A 17,050-nucleotide genomic window follows, 5' to 3' on the forward strand; every position below is an offset into this window, starting at 1 on the left:
CAGTGCATATAATATCGATAGTATCGATGATTTAGAGGGTATTTGATAGGTGATTATAATGGGATTGTAATTAAATTAAAGATGTGATGGGAGCTGCTTTCGAGAAGGTGATCTTTAAGGGAATTTTCAAAGGAGATTTATACTGTGAAATCTTTAAGGTATCCTCTCTCTTTAGTTCCGCCACTTTCTTTCAATTTCTAAACTTTAATAAACTATTTACTTAAGTATACAACATATCTAATACCATATCACATTAAAGCGCAACTTGGGTGTATTTTTGCCCGTCATTTGCCGTGATCCGCTTGCATGATTACTACACTCACATCTACACACTCGTGCAGCACTCATACTAGTACTCATACTCATACTCACATTCACATTCACATTACTTTTCATTTAATCTCATATAATTTGTAAGATAAAGAAATGCATACCACAAAGTGCATGCGCGTTGCTTGGCTCAAAGGATCAATTATAGACTATAAAACATAATGGCATCTAATAATAGTAGAGCCGCAATCTGAGCGCAAACCTGAAGCTACCCCCCGAACATACTCCGTTGGATCTGCACAGCAACGCCAACTTACCCAGCACTTCGGGTCTCCATCAGTTAGCCTCTTTCAAGTCCCCATACTTCGGGTCTCCATCTGCCTCGACTCCTTCTCCAGCGTCTCTGCCATCAGTTCTTCAACAGCGCTCTCCACTCGCTTTTTCCCTTGATATTTTATACACTGAGAGATCCGATCAAATATTTAAAAAATATCCATTTCATTCTATATTTTTCTATGAACATAAATCAACAGATAGAGCACCCATTTAGAGCTCCCATTTAGCTCATATTCTAATCCCTATATTCCATATATTTCCTACCTCAACAATTCACCGAATTTCTTTATTTTTTGCCTCAGTGTAGAAGTGCATGTTGCGGGGACATTACCTTGCATTGGATCCGCCTTTTCCTCCACAAAAAGGAGTGAGGAGGCATATGGGTGGCGGATATGTGTCTGTGTCGTGTGTTCCAGGCATTTAGGAGCCATACGGACACAGGGACACACACACACACACACACGCGCGCGCACAAGCAAAAACCGGACATGGACATGCTTAAGCGCCATGCAAGCAAAAGGAGAGGAAACGGAAAGAGGGAAGCCAAATGCACAGGAATAAATAATTGCAGTGCACTGCAAAGGAGAGACACGGAGAACTGCAAGAGGTGGAGGAGAGAGAGGGCCAGTGAGCCAGGAGCCGAGTGAACTGGTTGTGGCACCCATTGCCTGCCTGCCACACAGGCAAATGGACAAACGACAACGACACCAAATTGCTCACATGACGCACAGCATTTTTTATTCCTGCCACACGAATATTCGTTCGTTTCTGTTTCTGTTGCTGTTGCTGTTGCTTAGGCAAAAGTTTTTCCACAGTTCCTTGTGGCAGAGCAAAGAGCAGACTGGACTCGGGCACTGTGTGTACTGTGGCGGCATCATCAGCATAGATTGCCATTTCGACGTAATTGTTATAAATGAATTTCACGTAATTTAATTATGGGTTTTAGACCGATGAAAAATATACCAGCCATCGGGCCATAAATACGAATGGAAACCCCCCCACCCCTAGCTGGTATATATGGGAGTTCACTTGCATATGTTGCACATCAGATGGTGAATGAAACATAGAGAGAGGGTTGAGGGAATTAGCCATGAAATTGGTCTACGGATACCAGTGTCTAGGGGTGGGAGTAGGGAGTAGGGTATGGAAAGTGTACTATGGAAGTGGAGATGGAAATAAGTCGAATCAAATTGTGTGGCACCTTGTTTTGGGGCAACATTTGTGCATCTACTACTGCCATATGCTGGGAGTATCCTTTGCCCCAAAATAATATATTTTTTAACTTAAAAGGTAAGTATAAATTCCTCAAGCCGAAGCTTACAATACTCCATAATATTCATTGGCAAAGAACACAAGTACAAGTATATTTTTCTTCCTTCTTTTCTGTTCATATATTAAATGAATGAGTATACTATGCCCCCTTTAAGGGTATTCTAAAATCCAAAATAACAGCAACAGATGCTTGCAACAACCTCACGGCTCAAAACCCCCCCATGACTCATGGAAAGGCACAACAAAATTTCCATTGTATGCCCCAAGACTTACACTTTTTGGGCGCCCCTTTTCAGCAATTGGCATTCAAATTTTGAAGTGATTTTTTTCACGCATTCACAATCTTCCATGGAATACAAAATAAGTAGAGTTTTTCCCTGCTCTACCGCTGTTGTGCCTGCTGTGCCACTATATATATATATATATACCTTTTTTTTATTTTTGGGACAGCATAGGATGGGCTAGGCCACGGCAGGACAACAACCCGTGGCATATGTGGAAATGGAAAGGAAAGTAAAAAGTTTTTTTTCTGTGCTTTTTGCACGATTTGTTTATACGACAGGTGTTGGCCATAGCGACTGGCGTTGAGGGACTGACACGTCTGTGAAATGTCATAACGTTTAAACGTGCCAAAAATATTCAAATTTCTGCCCAAAAATATTCAAATTCTGACTAAAAATACATAAAGAGGGAGAGAGAGGGAGAGAGAGGGAGAGAAAGAGAGTGTGGTTGTGGGCTGGAGATAGATAGAGCTCTATCCATAACCTTTTCGGTTGATAGAATTTTCATGGCTTATAAATTATGAAAAATGTGGAAATTTAGCAAAGCTGCCTTTGATATTTACAATTATATTTAAACAATTTACTGGTTGCAGCTAAACAAGTTTTTAAGTTGAGTTTTCAAGCTTCAATCTTTCATAAACTCAGTTTTATGTCCCCTTTTGCAAACACTTTTTAAATGTACTTCTCTCCACTGCTTCCCTCAGTTAATTAAAGACACAAACTATTCCTCAACGAAAGCTCATTTCATTTGCACAGAAAATACATTTTGGTCGGCTGTCGCCAAGGATTCCGCGAATGTCCTGGCCGCAAATTCAAAATTCATTGCGCGGCCAGGCAGCATCTGAAGCCAGAAAGGAGCGAAAAGCTTCAAGGCGATTAGCCATAAAAATTATAGATTCAATCTAATTACAAAACGCTGTGGTTCAGCAATAGAGAGAGGGGTAGAGGCGGAGAAACCGCCAAGTGAATATTTAATTTAATTAACAAGAAACAATTTGAAATGTTTTTTTTTTGGCGCAGGAGGAAGAGGAGGTGGCTATGCTGTGGCAATGCTCGTAGAATTTATTGTTATGACCGGGCCAAGGCAAGTGGCATTGTCATCAGGCCTCCAGGCACTCGACTGTGGCTCTGGCTGTGGCTGTGGCACTCGACTGTGGCTCTGTCGTTGGCTAATAAAACCGCAATGTTGCCGGAATGATTGAGGAGGCATAGGCATTCCAAACTGAACAATAGAAACAATCTGTGGCTGTGTGCTGTGTTGTTGGACATGTTTATTACATTGGCATTTCGCGTAATTTTCCCCGTTTTTGCTTTTTATTTGAGTTTGATTAGCTGCTGTGTGCGGCCCGATTGCCGAGCGATTAGCCACGCCCACGGCTCGCATCTATATTCATTATGGCAGAGTGAGAGTCTCCGTCTCAGTCTCAGCCTCAAAACATGTGGAGGACATGCACCCCAGTCCAAGCAGAACCGAGCAACGGACCGACCACATGTCAGGAAATGTCAACAATGCGCATGAAAATTCCAAGGGTTCCACTTCCACACTCACCCCCTGTTCCGCCCCCCACTCTAATCCACATGGCCACCACACTCTTCTGTTACTCTTTGGCACTATTTTCCCTGGCCTTTCGCTGTGTGGCAAGTGGCAGCGACAATTTCCTCCCAGGGGAAGCAATTTGCCACACACAACCAGAGGCGAGGCATGTCCCTGCCCAAAAGGGATGTCCTGTCCTCAAACCCCCAAAAAGGAGAATGGAGAAAGGCGAGTCACTTCAGCTGGAAAACTGTTTGTATATGTGTGGTGGAAATTCCTTGGAGCTGAAGCTGAAGCTGAGTGTCGCATTTCCGCGCCGAAAGACGCTGCCCAGCAGCAGCACTCGCACTCGGACTCGCCAGAAGGTCCAAGAGTCCAAGTAATGTGTGCGGTTAAATATCCATAAATCAAATCGTAACACACACCACCTCGAAGCCTTCTCCGAAGATGACCAACGTGAGCATGGACCGAACAAGGGTCCGGATCCCAGCACCAAGGACCTGTCCAAGTTAATGCGGTTGACACTTTTCAACGACCTTAATAGATGGCAAATACAATGGAAATTCCTCGACTTGACCTCAAGTCGTCCGCAATGGGACATTAAATTGCAAAAGTGAAACCAAAGACAACCAAACACTGGCACACAAAATGCTGCTACTAAATGCTAAAAATTAACTCTCTTCTGCCCTGCTGTTACAAACGCAAAAGTATTCACTTTTGAGAGGGGGCTAAGCAGTTTGTTTAAAGGATTGATGGGTGTTTATGGGCTGGTAACAAAAGTTTAGCTTGGAAAAGTATCAGAGATGGAAAAAATATATCTGAATGCTGGCAGAATGATAAGGAAAGACTTGTTCCAGGAAATGATAACAGAAAGGTTTATTTTGTAATTCTAGATTAATTATTAAAAAATATTTGCTACAGCAACAATTACGTATTAATGCAAATTTTTGATAATATTATTATTATTATTCCTACATAAAAGTAGTTTACACAGAGATTTGAAACGATGAATTTTTATTTTATTTTAAACTAATTATTTTCTGCCCAATTTATTTCCCATTTCATATCCGAAACACAAATTTATGTATTGCTCTCTAGATAATTATGTTCTTTAGATAAAGTAGAGATATTACCCTTGAAATTCGTACATATTTAATTTTTCCCACCTTCTTCAAATCTAAACAGAATGATTAAAACTACGAAAATATTTGATTTTTTTGTAGGCAACCTATTATATTTTAGTTACAGTAATATTCATAATTTGTGATTAAAATATAATCTTAAATGCAAAAAAAAGCCTTAATAATAATAAAGAAATAATCAAAGTTGTGCTTGTCACTGAGTTTTTGGGGGTTGGGCGACAAATGCATTTTGCGTCTAAGTGCCAAAGACGTTTAGAGTTAAGAGAGAGATACTAAAGATACTTGAGAGTAGGTACTTAAAGATACACACACCAGATACACTTGTATACTTGTAGCTACAGTTCCTAGCTCTGATAGTTGTAGCCGCCAGCCACACACGGATTGATGTGGGAAATGGACAGCTTTCTGGACTTGGCCGCTGGCTCGCCCCACGACAGATTCATCGAGGGATTCACCGGGACACTGCTGGGGCCGACGCCGCCACTGGGATGCCAGGATTGGGCAGTGGCTAGGACAGGCCCTGCCTTGGACTTGGACCAGGCCTGGGCAGCTGCCTCCAGATCCTGTTTGATGCTCTGCAAGACGAGGTCCACATTGTACGAATAGTGACCAGAAGACGCCACGCCAGAAGCTGCAGAGGCCTGGCCAATGGCTGCCCCCAAGGGGGCCACAGTTGCAGCTGGCACCGCTGTGCTCTGGGCGAGATGTTCCAGAATCTCGCTGAGATCGGAGGAGCACATGCTGTTGTTGTTGTTGTTGTTGTTCGTTGAGATATTTGCGATGGCTTGTGGCTTGGACTTCGGTTGCACATAGAACGAGGCAGCCACCACTGGTGGGGCAGCAATCACTGGAGGAGCAGCAATCACAGGAGGAACAGGAGCCGCTGCTGCCACAGCAGGACGCTTCTCCGTCGCACTGGCAGCCGCTTCCCGGGGATCCTGCGAGTAGGACATCAATCGCTGCACTATGCCACGGTGTGCACTCTGCTCCGCCTGCGGCTGTGCGAGCTTTGCACTCGCCTTGGCCTCCCGGTGTCCCTGGATGTCCTTTTTGAACTTCATGCGTCGATTCTGGAACCAAATCTTCACCTGTCGCTCGCACAGGGACAGTCGCTGGGCAATCTCGATGCGACGCGTCCGGTAGAGGTACATATTGCTCTTGAATTCGTTCTCCAGTTCCACCAGTTGGACGCTGGTAAAGGCCGTCCTGGAACGCTTCAGCTTCACTCGCTGCATATCCTGGCTGGAGGACTGCGACGGCAGATTCTCATCGGAGGAGAGCTGCTGCTGCTGCTGCTGGTGGTGATGCTGCTGCAACGATGGATGCTCCGGTATGCTGCTGACACTGTGCTGCGTGTAATTTTGCAGGGAAGTTGGCTGCAGATTCGCCGAATGATGATGTCCATAGAGCAACTGTGGGAAAAGAAAAAGTGAACTACAATTAGTTAAATGCTCTAGTTGGAAAGGGGTTAGGCACTACTTACATCGCTGTATTTAACCACTGGCGTTGCTGTTGCATGATGCACTGGATAGTAATGCATGACGGATGACATGATCTTCGGGTTCTTGGGCTGCTGATGTTGCACACGGGACTGTCCACAGTGGAATGATATGCTGCCCTATGCAAACATTCTCTCTTTATATAGAACTCTACTAGGCCTAGGTAGAGCATCGGTCATCTCTCCAGGTCAGGGTTCGTTGCGTTCCGTTGCGAAAAAAATTTGCCTAAGCCCGCGAGTCATAAATCCCCTTTTTGGCCTTCCTCTCGCGTCGCACTCGCCGCCGGCGCACCGCCGTTGGCACCAGCCAGACTAGCCAAGTCCAGCGTCTGAGTTCCAGTCGGCAAGGAACGGAGTCCTGGGAATGGGCAATCTAGAGGCTTGTTTTGATCGAAATCCAAGCAAGGATTTGGCAGTTACGTGAGACACTAGCACGGGGTCGGGATCGCGGCCAGAGTCTAGCCAGGTAGACAGTCGTCGTCGTCTTGGCCAATGCCTGATGATGATCTCAAAAACCAAAGAGAACTCTGATCTTGTAGCACCTGTTGAAGAAGAGTCGAGTCGTCGCTGAAAGTGAAACCGATATGCGATATGCGCCTCTGTGTCATGTCGCGGCTTTTGGTCGCTCGCCCGTCCCACAATTATCCTCATAATGCAATGAAAGCAACGCTGCGAAAAAGGATACTCCTCGGGGAGTTTACGACGCTCCGTTTCTCCGTTTTGTTTGCCACGTAGCAGCAGAAGCCTCAGGCTATATCCCTGTCTACTGTGAATATGCGAATCTGTCGCGGTCCGGTCCCGTCCCTGCGATCCTCGGACTTGGCAAAATTTTATTACTGGCGCTATCGGATTTGCTCCTTCTAGGAATTCGCTAAAAATATGCATGGAACAAAGGTGAAGTCATAACAGGGGAATGGTGAGGCAAATGTGGTACAGTTGAGGGGGGGAATCTTAAGTTGAAATAATAATATTAATCGGGTAGTATTGGAATGATATGATGTGGAGAGAGTAGCTAAGGTTGGGAAGAGAATATCTTGAAGTGTAGTGCTAAAATTTATAAGAAAGGAAAACGCAATGTTGTTGAAGAGGAATTTCTGCAGGACTCCGAATATATCTCCTTTTATATCTTAAAGGAATATACATACATATGTAAATAAAATATAAATTGAAATCGGAATAAAATATGTACTAATATAAATCTGAAAAATAGAAGGGTATCTGGTAGGACAGAACAGTGCCTTTAATAGTAATAAAATTAACCAAATTATTCAAAAATAAAATATATTTAAAACTTTTAAAAATATTATTTAAAGAAATGGTTAATTAAAGCTGCTAAAAATATATATAAATCCCTAATATAGCCGTTTCATATATATAAAAAATACACCCTAATACATACATTAGCTCTTTGAAATTATCCTGCATTATATTCCCTTTAAGAGATCAATAGGTAAAGAATTTGAATTCCTTTAGCTGTGACAGTTTCCACATTAATCACACAATAACATTTACATTTTTAGCAAATTAATCACCGTCAATTAATAATATAAACTATACTACCAGTATGAAAGATTTGCTCTGAAAACATTCATTCTTTCCTTTGGGAATTTCCCCCGACACAACCCATCATCATCGCATCGGGGAATAATCCACCGTTGAGAACGCGCCCATTTGTTGGGCTTCAATAAAAATTGGGAAACATTGGAAATTCCAATCGAGATTCGTTCATGTAAAGAGAGCGTTTTGGTTTTCTGGATTTTCCATAATTTATATCAAAGAAAATTGAGGCAACAAGTACAAAAGTTGGCCTGCTGACAAAACGGGCGCCCACCGTCAGCCTGTACAGTGCCTACCTAAATAGTGCACACAGGCAGCCGGGTCGGTTCGGGTCGGGGTCGGGGTCGTATAGGTGCAGCAGGATCAGGTAACTATATAAACACAGGCAGCTGGTGCTGGTGGTGCCAAAAACATTTTACGACTCGCGGGTTTCGTAGAAATATCGCGAATCAGATTTTACGACATGCATGTGTGAGGGGAGAGGATAGCGAACAGTGGGCCCATAAAATAAGATTTTTAAATTCATAAGATTTTCGGAAAAACCATACGAGTTTTCGTTCAGAAAGACGTGCCCGGCGGCAGCAATTTGGGAAGCATATCATATGTTTGTTTATATATTCCCAAAGATTTACACACAAAAAAGCTTACAAAAGAGAACATATGACAATGGTGCACCGAGGAACTTAAACTACAAATTGAAGCTAAACAGATTTCAATGCAACTTGAAGTGATGTTAAAGGAGGATCTTAAAAAATAAATATATATAAATAATTCAGTAAAAGAATCCTGGGAACGAACAAATGTTTGGTTTGTTTTGGCAGACAATTTGCTGACAATTCTTTGTGGAAAGAATGTCCAAATGTCTAACAAGCCAACGCATTTGTCATAGCGTATGCTGAATTGTTTAAATGTTCAATCTTTAGATGGTAATTATATTAAACAATATGATTATATGATTACCAACAAGAGAAACATTTTTCATTTCGATAAGTACAGGTTTTAGCTATGACAAATTTGTTGCAGAACCCACGAGGATTCCTTTGCTTAAAATGTTGGGGGGGAAAAGAACTTTCACTGGCATACGTTCAAGCCCATAAAACACCTCGTTTGATTTTAGCAGGGCATTCCTGGGCTTTTGGGGGAACACCGAACCAAAAAACAAACGAAGCAACGAACGTATGGCAGCGAAAGTTAGCGACGAACATCACTTGAAGGAACATTAAAATCTGCCTGCTTGCTGACTAGGCTAGTACATAAAAACACTAAGAACAAATTTACAATTCAGGCTTACACATAACTACGCGCAGATATCTACAATCAATTGGGGGTATTTGTACAATCAGGAAACAACAGATATTGTTTTTTTTTCGCTTAAGTCTAAACTTAAATCTCCCCCGGGAACTACTACTAGTTGAAGCAGTAGGCAAACTGTGTGTTGCCACCGGCATTACGATGCGGATTATACGCTTGCATTATCGTATCCATCGTACATTGATATTGGTTCGTGTCATGCATCATCCCCAATGGCGGGGGCTGGTTCTGTGCCGCTGCCGATGGTTTGCCAAATTTGGCAAAGGCACCGCGACCCGACAGCACCCGCATGCCTGTGCTCATATCATCGCTGCTGCCATCGTCACAGCTTTTGTCTAGACCCACAGCCGAATGGCTCTTCAGCGGCTCCAGGTTCTACAATGGGAAAGAAGGAAAAGAATCATCTAGTGGTGAAGGAACGTCCAGAGAGATCATCCGCTCGCTCACCTGTAGCGTCGTCGTCTTCTTGTTGGTCGTTCCATCGTCCATGTCGTCGGCTATGTCCGTGTCGCCGACTGCCGTGGCGCAGGGGCCGCCAATGCCACATAGACTGGGACTCTCGTCATTTTTGGGTGTTAATGGCTCATAGACCTCGGAGCCGGGCGACAGGGCAGACGTCACCTCACCAGCCGACGCCACCGCCGCCGCAACGGCCGACGATGCTGTTCCGGGTGTGGCTGCAGCAACAGCAGCAGCGGCGGCGGCGGCGACACCAACCCCAGACAGAGCCGAGCGCATATAATACGAGTTGTTAAAGTTGTAGTCGGCCTCCGGTTCGTCCTTGACCATGCGACAGGCGCTGGCCGTTTTCTGTTGGAAATCAAAATGATGATACAGTTGCTGCTGCTGTTGCTCCTGTTGTTGTTGCTGCTGCTGCTGCTGGGCCTGCATCTGATGTGGCACGTGGTTTGTGTGCGGCAATTGATGGTGGAGGTGCTGCTGCTGCTGTTGCTGCTGATTCTGGTGATGGTGTGGCGGCTGCTGTTGCTGCTGATGAAGCTGCTGCTGTTGTGTCTGAAAGAACTGTGCTCCATTCTGGGGTCCTGGTGCCGCCGCATACTGCCCATGGACGTGGCCCACATGGCGCTGGCCCTGCGCCTGGCCATGGCCATGATTGTAGTTGTAGTAGGCATTGAATGTCTCACCATAGTGCTCCACCAGGTGGCTGGTGGTGGCCGAAGGCGTGGGCGAGGGCGTCAAGGCATTTGGTGTGGCCCCTCCACCCAAAGTGAGATTCTGCAGACTGGGCGGATCTCCCTCGCTGGGCTTGAGGCCCGGCGACAGTGGCATGCCGTCGTATGACTGATCCTTGTGCTGATCCGATTGGATTTTGTGGCGACGACGACGATTCTTGAACCAGATCTTCACCTGGGCCGTGCCCAAAGCCAGTTTGGCCGACAGATCGGCCAGTCGTGGTGCAGTGAGGTAGCGTCCCTGCAGGAAATGCTGCTCCAACTCGGCTATCTGGCTGCTGGTGAATGTTGTGCGAGTGCGTCGTGGGCGTCGCATCACCAGGGAATCAGGCAGCTCCTCTGTGCGGGGTGGGAGCGGGCTTCAGAAATGTCACATTGTCTGTTTGCGTGTATTGCCGGCACTCACCTGGCTTGGGCATCTGGTTGGGCAGATAGGGACGTATGTAATTGTAGTTAATGGCTCCCGTTCGCTCATCGAAAAGCTTTGGAGGAGCAAGCAACACATTTTAGACCATCTTTTGATTATTTTCCGCGGAGAGTTTCTTACCAAATCGAAGGGATTCCGAAATTGTGGCGGCAATTGAAGCTGCGGATGTTGATGTGGATGGTGGGGATGTGTATGCGGGTGGGGGTGCGGCGGGTGTGTGTGTGTGTGCGGCAGCGGGTGATGATAAAAATTTTGATCTGGCGGCGGTTGCGCCATTTTCCCCACAACTCCGCCTCCTGCTGCACCACGCTTGCAGCACTTTAACACTCGTTTAAATGTCCGCTTCCAATTGAAATTGGCAAACGGGAAAATGTTATAAATAATTCCTAATTTGTTGGGGTAACCGGTTACGTTCGAGACGCTCTCGCAAACTTATCTTTCCAGCATTTTGTGATCCATTTACATACGGTACGCACACATGCATACACACATATTTACATATGCAAGGTGCCGTTATATAGGGATGGGTAGTCGCGACCATGGCTGGCAAAAACCATTCGATCGATGGGTAGGGATATCGATTGGGATTCTGGGATGATTTGATTAATAAATTAACAATAAATATAATCTATAAATTACTGATTATTGTTTATTTATGTTTAATTTGCGCTAAGAGTCTTCCCTCAGCAGTCTGTCTGGCAGCGCTGTTTTAATGCTAGTAGTACCTGTAATAACAGTCAGAGGGCGTCTCTATATGATCTGTGCAGAAAAGCAATCGCTTGGCTTTTATTTTAATTTTGCACACATTTAAGCTGGTATCAAACAAATGTTTAACAAGGTTTTACTCTTCTAAAATTCATTTTTATTTTAATAAAAATTTAAATTAGCGTGCGGTCTAATGAGCGGTCTGGCAGCACTACTTAAATTGTAGTTCACTTCTTAGCTGGCAGAGGGCGCTGTTGCATAGTTTGGTAAATTTGAGGTGTGAAACCCGGCTAACTTGTTTTCAAACAAACAGAAGAAGGCGCCCTAGCGGACTTGAAAGTCATCTTAAAATAAATTCCCGCCAGATGGATGCAATAGAGATCCCTCCGATTATTTCCACAAATTTAAAACACTATTATTTAAAAAAATAAGTAGTTCCCGTTTTTTCGAACCTTTACCTCCTTCTTTCAGCACTGGTGTCAATTGCTAAGTGAAATATTTTAATGACATTTACCGAATAATTTGCCCTGTAGTTTGCCTTGTGTTTGGATGGGGCATGTTGTTGCTGTTGCAACTGTTCTGCCACTGCTGCCAACTGGCAACAAAAGTCAATTCACAGACAGAGACAGAGCGAGGGTAACGGGGCATCCAGCCAAAAGGCAAACAAAACTACGCGCCACCCAAAAGCCAAAGGATACACACACGCATTGGCATACAGTGGGCCACAAAATTCACACGCAGTTTGTGTGTGACAAAGGACTTCTACGGAGAGACCAGACCAGCACCCCGGATCCGAGACCCCGTGTACTCCCCTCTGTGCTGTGCCACACCGAGAATCCCTCTGGTTGCCTCTCTCTTGTCGCTGTCCCGTCCCTCTGTTACCGCTTGCCGCTTTTCCCTCTGCTCTGCTCTGCTCGAAACACCCGAAAGAGTCACTGACAGAAACAGGATTCGGGTAATAAATTACAAAATTTGACATTTTCTGCTTTGGATCCGCTTGAATGTGAACGAACGAACACACAGAGCAGTCAGCCTGGTTTCCAGCAGCGGTTCATTCTGTCTCTTTCTATACATGTCTCTCTCTTACTCCCTCCCTGTTTGGCTCTTTATAGCCCTGTCTCTTTCGGTGTGTGTCCAGTTTTCGGTGCGAGCCAAGTCGAGCGTTGCGTTTGAGTGCATAAAGCAGCCCAGAACCCTGGGACACTGGACATCGACAGCGATGGCGATGATGATGATGCTGCTGCTGCTGGTCCAGAAGATGATAATGATGATGCTGCTGGTGGATGCAACTGTGAGAAAGAGATGGGATATGTGGCAAGGACATATAATAGAAGCGCCCTATGAGGTCCCACCAGATAGTTAACTTGAAATTTATTATTTTACACAATTTACAATTATCTGATTCGAATGTGCACTCAGGGATATCCCTGAGAGAACGAGAAAAACGAGGCTTAGAGGCAGTGTGTAGGATGCATTTTCCGACTGCATCTGGCTGTATCCCTTCCCCTCGGATGCAGGCCTCATTTCGTTGGAAGTCACAGAAAAACCGATTTAAGATTTTGATTTAATTTTCCCAAAAACTATGGAAATGTCTAGTTTTTTTTGGGTCTCCTAAGGGTCGAAAGAACAGACGGTGGAACATCATCAATCAACCAGGGAACAGGCTCATTAGGGGATTGGGTTAAGGGAATAACTGCTGTTGGTAAATATGGAAATTAAATGGAATTTTCAAGGGTTTTTCTGGTACGGAAATTCTGGAAAAGGCATATGTTATTTATAAATCGTTCTTTAATCTTCATTTAACTTAAAAACAAAGATATTTTGACTATTTAATATCACTCCAAACTTAAATATATTTATATTTATTTTCTGAGTTTTTATTTCCTTCCATTCCTAGTTATCTAAACGTTAATCGTTTAATTTTAAAGATTTAATTTCAATTGCATCTTAAACTCCGGAATTCCCGCATTAAATTTCCCCTAGAAAGTCCCAGCATGGCTGAGCACAGGCGGAAATATCCTACACCCAGTGGCCAGGCCAGGCCGCCACCTTGTTCAGCTTTCTACCACCACCCCTTTTTGTTCCAGTTTTCGCGCTTGCGCCCCTGTCTGGTCTGCACCGTGCATGAGAAAGAGACAGCCTGCCGAGCGTCCTTGGTTGCGCTCGCTCTCTCTCTGTGGGACCGTTAGGATCGTGACCGCGCGGCATTTCCAACCAAATGGGCGAAAGGTTATTCCAGAAAAGTTCGCTATTGTTGCCGTTATCCTGGCGGCGCGCCATGCCATAAATCATTCCCTGTCCCTGTGTGTGTGTGTGCATTCCCACATTTCCAAGAACCCCTAAACGGTTTATGGCCGAATGGCGGCACAAATTTGAATTTCAGTTTGCCCGCGGCGGCTCTTTCGCTTGCGCGGACACTGCAATCCGCACCGCTCCACTCCTATCATCAGAAGTGGGGTTGGGGAAAAAAAGAAGAATCGGGGGGATAAGGGCAGCCAGGCAACATCGAGCAAAACAAATCAATTAAAGAAAGAGCGAGCGAGAGTGCATTGATAAGTGCAAGGTATATTAAATGGAAGGTGAGGCAGTCCCATTCGGCTGGAACAGCCTCTCCTCTCGGTTGCTATGTGCGCTACTCACTAATATGTGAAACAGAGCGAAGGTGCACATCTTGCACTACCTTACCTTCTCCTTAATATACCTTCGCCCGCGAGTGAGCAGCAGAAGAACAACATCAAACAGATAGTAAGAGAGAAACAAATATGTTAAGTAGAAAAACAAACAAAACAAAGGCGATAAGCTCTCCCCGAAACGTCATTGACTTTGTCTTCGGCAAATGCACTGAGAGAAAGAAGCAGCCAGCTAATTGAGCAAACATAATCACCTCAAAACGATCACTCTCTCCGCCGTCTTTGTGTGCTCGCAGTGTACAGTTTTCGGTGCTCTTTCTCGTTATCTCTCACGAAGTGTCAGCGTCGGCGCAGCAGCATAAACGAAGACGCAGCGCAGGCAGAAAACCCAACTTGAGCCGGGCTCAGGGCCCATCATCAACAACGTTTCATTTAAATCCCGACCGTTGCGCATTGAACATTGAACTCGCGATTGAGGAAGAGCGAAAAACCGTGCGACCAAAACAAAGATAAACGTAATCAGCCATGAGCAATCTCCGGCTTCGTCTACGGCTCTGCCTTTGCCTCTGTGTGGGCCTCGCTGCCGCAGCCAGCGCCGCCCCCGTCATCAGTCACATCACCAAGGATGTGGTCGCCAGCGTCGGCGACAGCGTCGAATTCAACTGCACGGTGGAGCAGGTGGGCCAACTCTCGGTTAGCTGGGCCAAATCGGACACCAACTCCATGCTCTCCATGCGGAACATGCTCAGTCTTCCCGATCAGCGCTACAATGTGTCCGTCACCGAGGATCCCAAGGCGGGCAATGCCATCTATACCTTCCGGATAAAGCAGATCGAGGTGAACGACATGGGTCCGTACGAGTGCCAGGTGCTGGTCTCCACCTCGGAGAAGATCACCAAGAAGCTGAATCTGCAGATCAAAACTCCACCAGTTATTTCGGAGAGTACGCCCAAGACCACGCTGGTCACCGAGGGACAGCATCTGGAGCTGACGTGCCATGCCAATGGATTCCCCAGACCGACCATTTCCTGGGCCCGCGAGAACAATGCCATTATGCCAGCGGGAGGGCATCTTTTGGCCGAGCCCACTCTCCGCATCAGAACTGTGCACCGCACAGATCGCGGCGGGTACTACTGCATTGCCCAGAATGGAGAGGGTCAGCCCGATCGTCGCTTGATCCGCGTGGAGGTCGAGTTCCGGCCCCAGATTGCCGTTCAGCGTCCCAAGATCGCTCAGATGTTGTCCCACACCGTGGAACTGGAGTGCGCCGTTCAGGGTTATCCCGCACCTACGGTGGTCTGGCATCGGAATGGCGTTCAACTTCAGTCGAGCCGCCAGCACGAGGTGGCCAACACGGCCTCATCCTTCGAGACGACGACTTCGGTCCTGCGCATTGCCAGCGTGTCCGATGAGGACTTTGGGGACTACTACTGCAATGCCACCAACAAGCTGGGTCACGCCGATGCCCGGCTCCACCTCTTCCAGACTGTTATCCCAGTGCCCTCCCTATCGTAGGGGGTCGCTCTGACGCTGCCTGAATTCCCATTCCCACGCATATAAGACTTGAACTTTTACTTTAATGCTTTACTTTTTTTCGGCAATTCTGTGTCTGTGCGGTGCGGATCGCTCCGGATGCGGTCTCTTCTCTGTTTATATTATTAATGATTCATTCAATTAGCTCTCATTCAGACTCATATCTTTTCGGATACACTTGAAATCTTTCGACTGTTTGTGCCTTAAGAATTGTTTGCATATATAACAAATACAATACCATATACATATACGAGTAGTATAAGTACATAATGTTCTTTGATAAAGTTTAATCGGCGTGTTCCCATATGACGGCAGAGAGAGCATCATGCTGGTGAGCATTCTTTGTAGGGCGTAAATGTGGGAAGGGTTGTGTATATAGCTCATAAGTATGAGATAATCATTTGAGGGGTTTATTCATGTCATGTAGGTAGGAGAAAATACTGAAATGTGTATCACGCCTTCCATAATCCACATTTAAGGAATCATACGGAAAAGAAGATTATATTAACGCGTTTATTGAAAGTCTAGAAGGGTCATAAGATCAAGAAGTAACTGAAACATATCGTTTAGAGCTCCAAAAACATCTCAAAACAAAGCTAAAGTTAGTTAGCTAAAGATATATGTATCATACTCCTACAATATCCATTTCCGCTTTCCCAACAGCTAAAGTTTATCCACCTTTAATCAAAACCGTTTCAAAACAGTCCCTAAATCCTGCAGAAAAAGTCCCACCTGAATGCGAACACAAGTGGCCCCAGCAAGCCAAACCCCAACACCCAAACACTTTGGCCCGACAGTTTATTCTGGTGGGGAAAAAAGTCATTTACCAAAAAGTTAACAGAGCCCGCTCAAAGTGCCACAACATTTAACTCTTCAATCATGGTTAAAAAATGGCAGCCAGTTCACCTCTTGACACGCACCGGGAGATGAAAAGTGAACCCGAAAAGTAAGTTGTTCATTGTAATTGAGAGAAATGCGGAGGCATTTGTAAGGGTCTGCCACTGACAGGAGCAACAACTATTTTATGTGTGTGCCGCCATACCATGTGTGAGGCATGTACCCACGCACCCCCACAGAAAGGGTGGCTGGTCCATTACGGCCCGAGGACATTAGTTTAACTAGACCCCAAGTCAGAGCAGCAGCAGAGCCCCAGTACCGTACCCCATACATCGCTCACTAAAATCAACACTTGCTAATGACTTAATTGTTTCCATTAGAAACCCGTTGGCTGGGTCTTGGTCTGGGCCTGTGGGTTGTGGAATACTACACTTGGCCACATATTTTTCATGCTGCTGGACTTTTTCGCACATGTCCTATGTGGCTCTGGCTGCTGCCCCACTCGCTCTCTCCCTACTAAATGA

At 45.4% G+C, this 17,050-nt stretch overlaps 3 protein-coding genes across 3 annotated transcripts; 1 reads left to right on the forward strand and 2 right to left on the reverse strand.

Moving 5' to 3' along the window:
• Nucleotides 1-5,179: 5,179 nt before the first annotated feature.
• LOC111073221 (protein zerknuellt) lies at nucleotides 5,180-6,387 on the reverse strand. The gene is made up of 3 exons (XM_022365434.2): nucleotides 6,319-6,387; nucleotides 5,702-6,247; nucleotides 5,180-5,626 (listed from the first exon to the last, which is right to left on the reverse strand). Exons 1-3 carry the CDS (start codon nucleotides 6,385-6,387, stop codon nucleotides 5,180-5,182), a joined length of 1,062 nt encoding a protein of 353 aa, XP_022221126.2.
• A 1,732-nt stretch (nucleotides 6,388-8,119) lies between these two features.
• Nucleotides 8,120-11,296, reverse strand: LOC111072666 (homeotic protein bicoid). The gene is made up of 4 exons (XM_022364668.2): nucleotides 10,942-11,296; nucleotides 10,801-10,876; nucleotides 9,649-10,733; nucleotides 8,120-9,576 (listed from the first exon to the last, which is right to left on the reverse strand). Exons 1-4 carry the CDS (start codon nucleotides 11,095-11,097, stop codon nucleotides 9,298-9,300), a joined length of 1,596 nt encoding a protein of 531 aa, XP_022220360.2. The 5' UTR covers nucleotides 11,098-11,296; the 3' UTR covers nucleotides 8,120-9,297.
• Nucleotides 11,297-14,582: 3,286 nt separating this feature from the next.
• LOC111074341 (protein amalgam) lies at nucleotides 14,583-15,937 on the forward strand. Its single transcript, XM_022367085.2, has one exon. It carries the CDS (start codon nucleotides 14,682-14,684, stop codon nucleotides 15,669-15,671), a length of 990 nt encoding a protein of 329 aa, XP_022222777.1. The 5' UTR covers nucleotides 14,583-14,681; the 3' UTR covers nucleotides 15,672-15,937.
• Nucleotides 15,938-17,050: the final 1,113 nt, after the last annotated feature.

This window comes from Drosophila obscura, unplaced genomic scaffold, assembly GCF_018151105.1.
Source record: "Drosophila obscura isolate BZ-5 IFL unplaced genomic scaffold, ASM1815110v1 contig_4, whole genome shotgun sequence".
NCBI classification, from domain to species: Eukaryota; Metazoa; Arthropoda; class Insecta; order Diptera; family Drosophilidae; genus Drosophila; species Drosophila obscura.

Coding starts and splice junctions, on each gene's coding strand:
- LOC111074341 (XM_022367085.2), top strand. CDS start 14,682: ATGAGCAATCTCCGGCTTCGTCTACGGCTCTGCCTTTGCCTCTGTGTG.
- LOC111072666 (XM_022364668.2), bottom strand. CDS start 11,097: ATGGCGCAACCGCCGCCAGATCAAAATTTTTATCATCACCCGCTGCCG. Junction 10,734..10,800: donor CAACCAGATGCCCAAGCCAG/GTGAGTGCCGGC, acceptor CACCCCGCACAG/AGGAGCTGCCTGATTCCCTG. Junction 9,577..9,648: donor AGAAGACGACGACGCTACAG/GTGAGCGAGCGG, acceptor TTCCCATTGTAG/AACCTGGAGCCGCTGAAGAG.
- LOC111073221 (XM_022365434.2), bottom strand. CDS start 6,387: ATGTCATCCGTCATGCATTACTATCCAGTGCATCATGCAACAGCAACG. Junction 6,248..6,318: donor CAGTGGTTAAATACAGCGAT/GTAAGTAGTGCC, acceptor CTTTTCCCACAG/TTGCTCTATGGACATCATCA. Junction 5,627..5,701: donor CAGCGGCTCCTGTTCCTCCT/GTGATTGCTGCT, acceptor CCGAAGTCCAAG/CCACAAGCCATCGCAAATAT.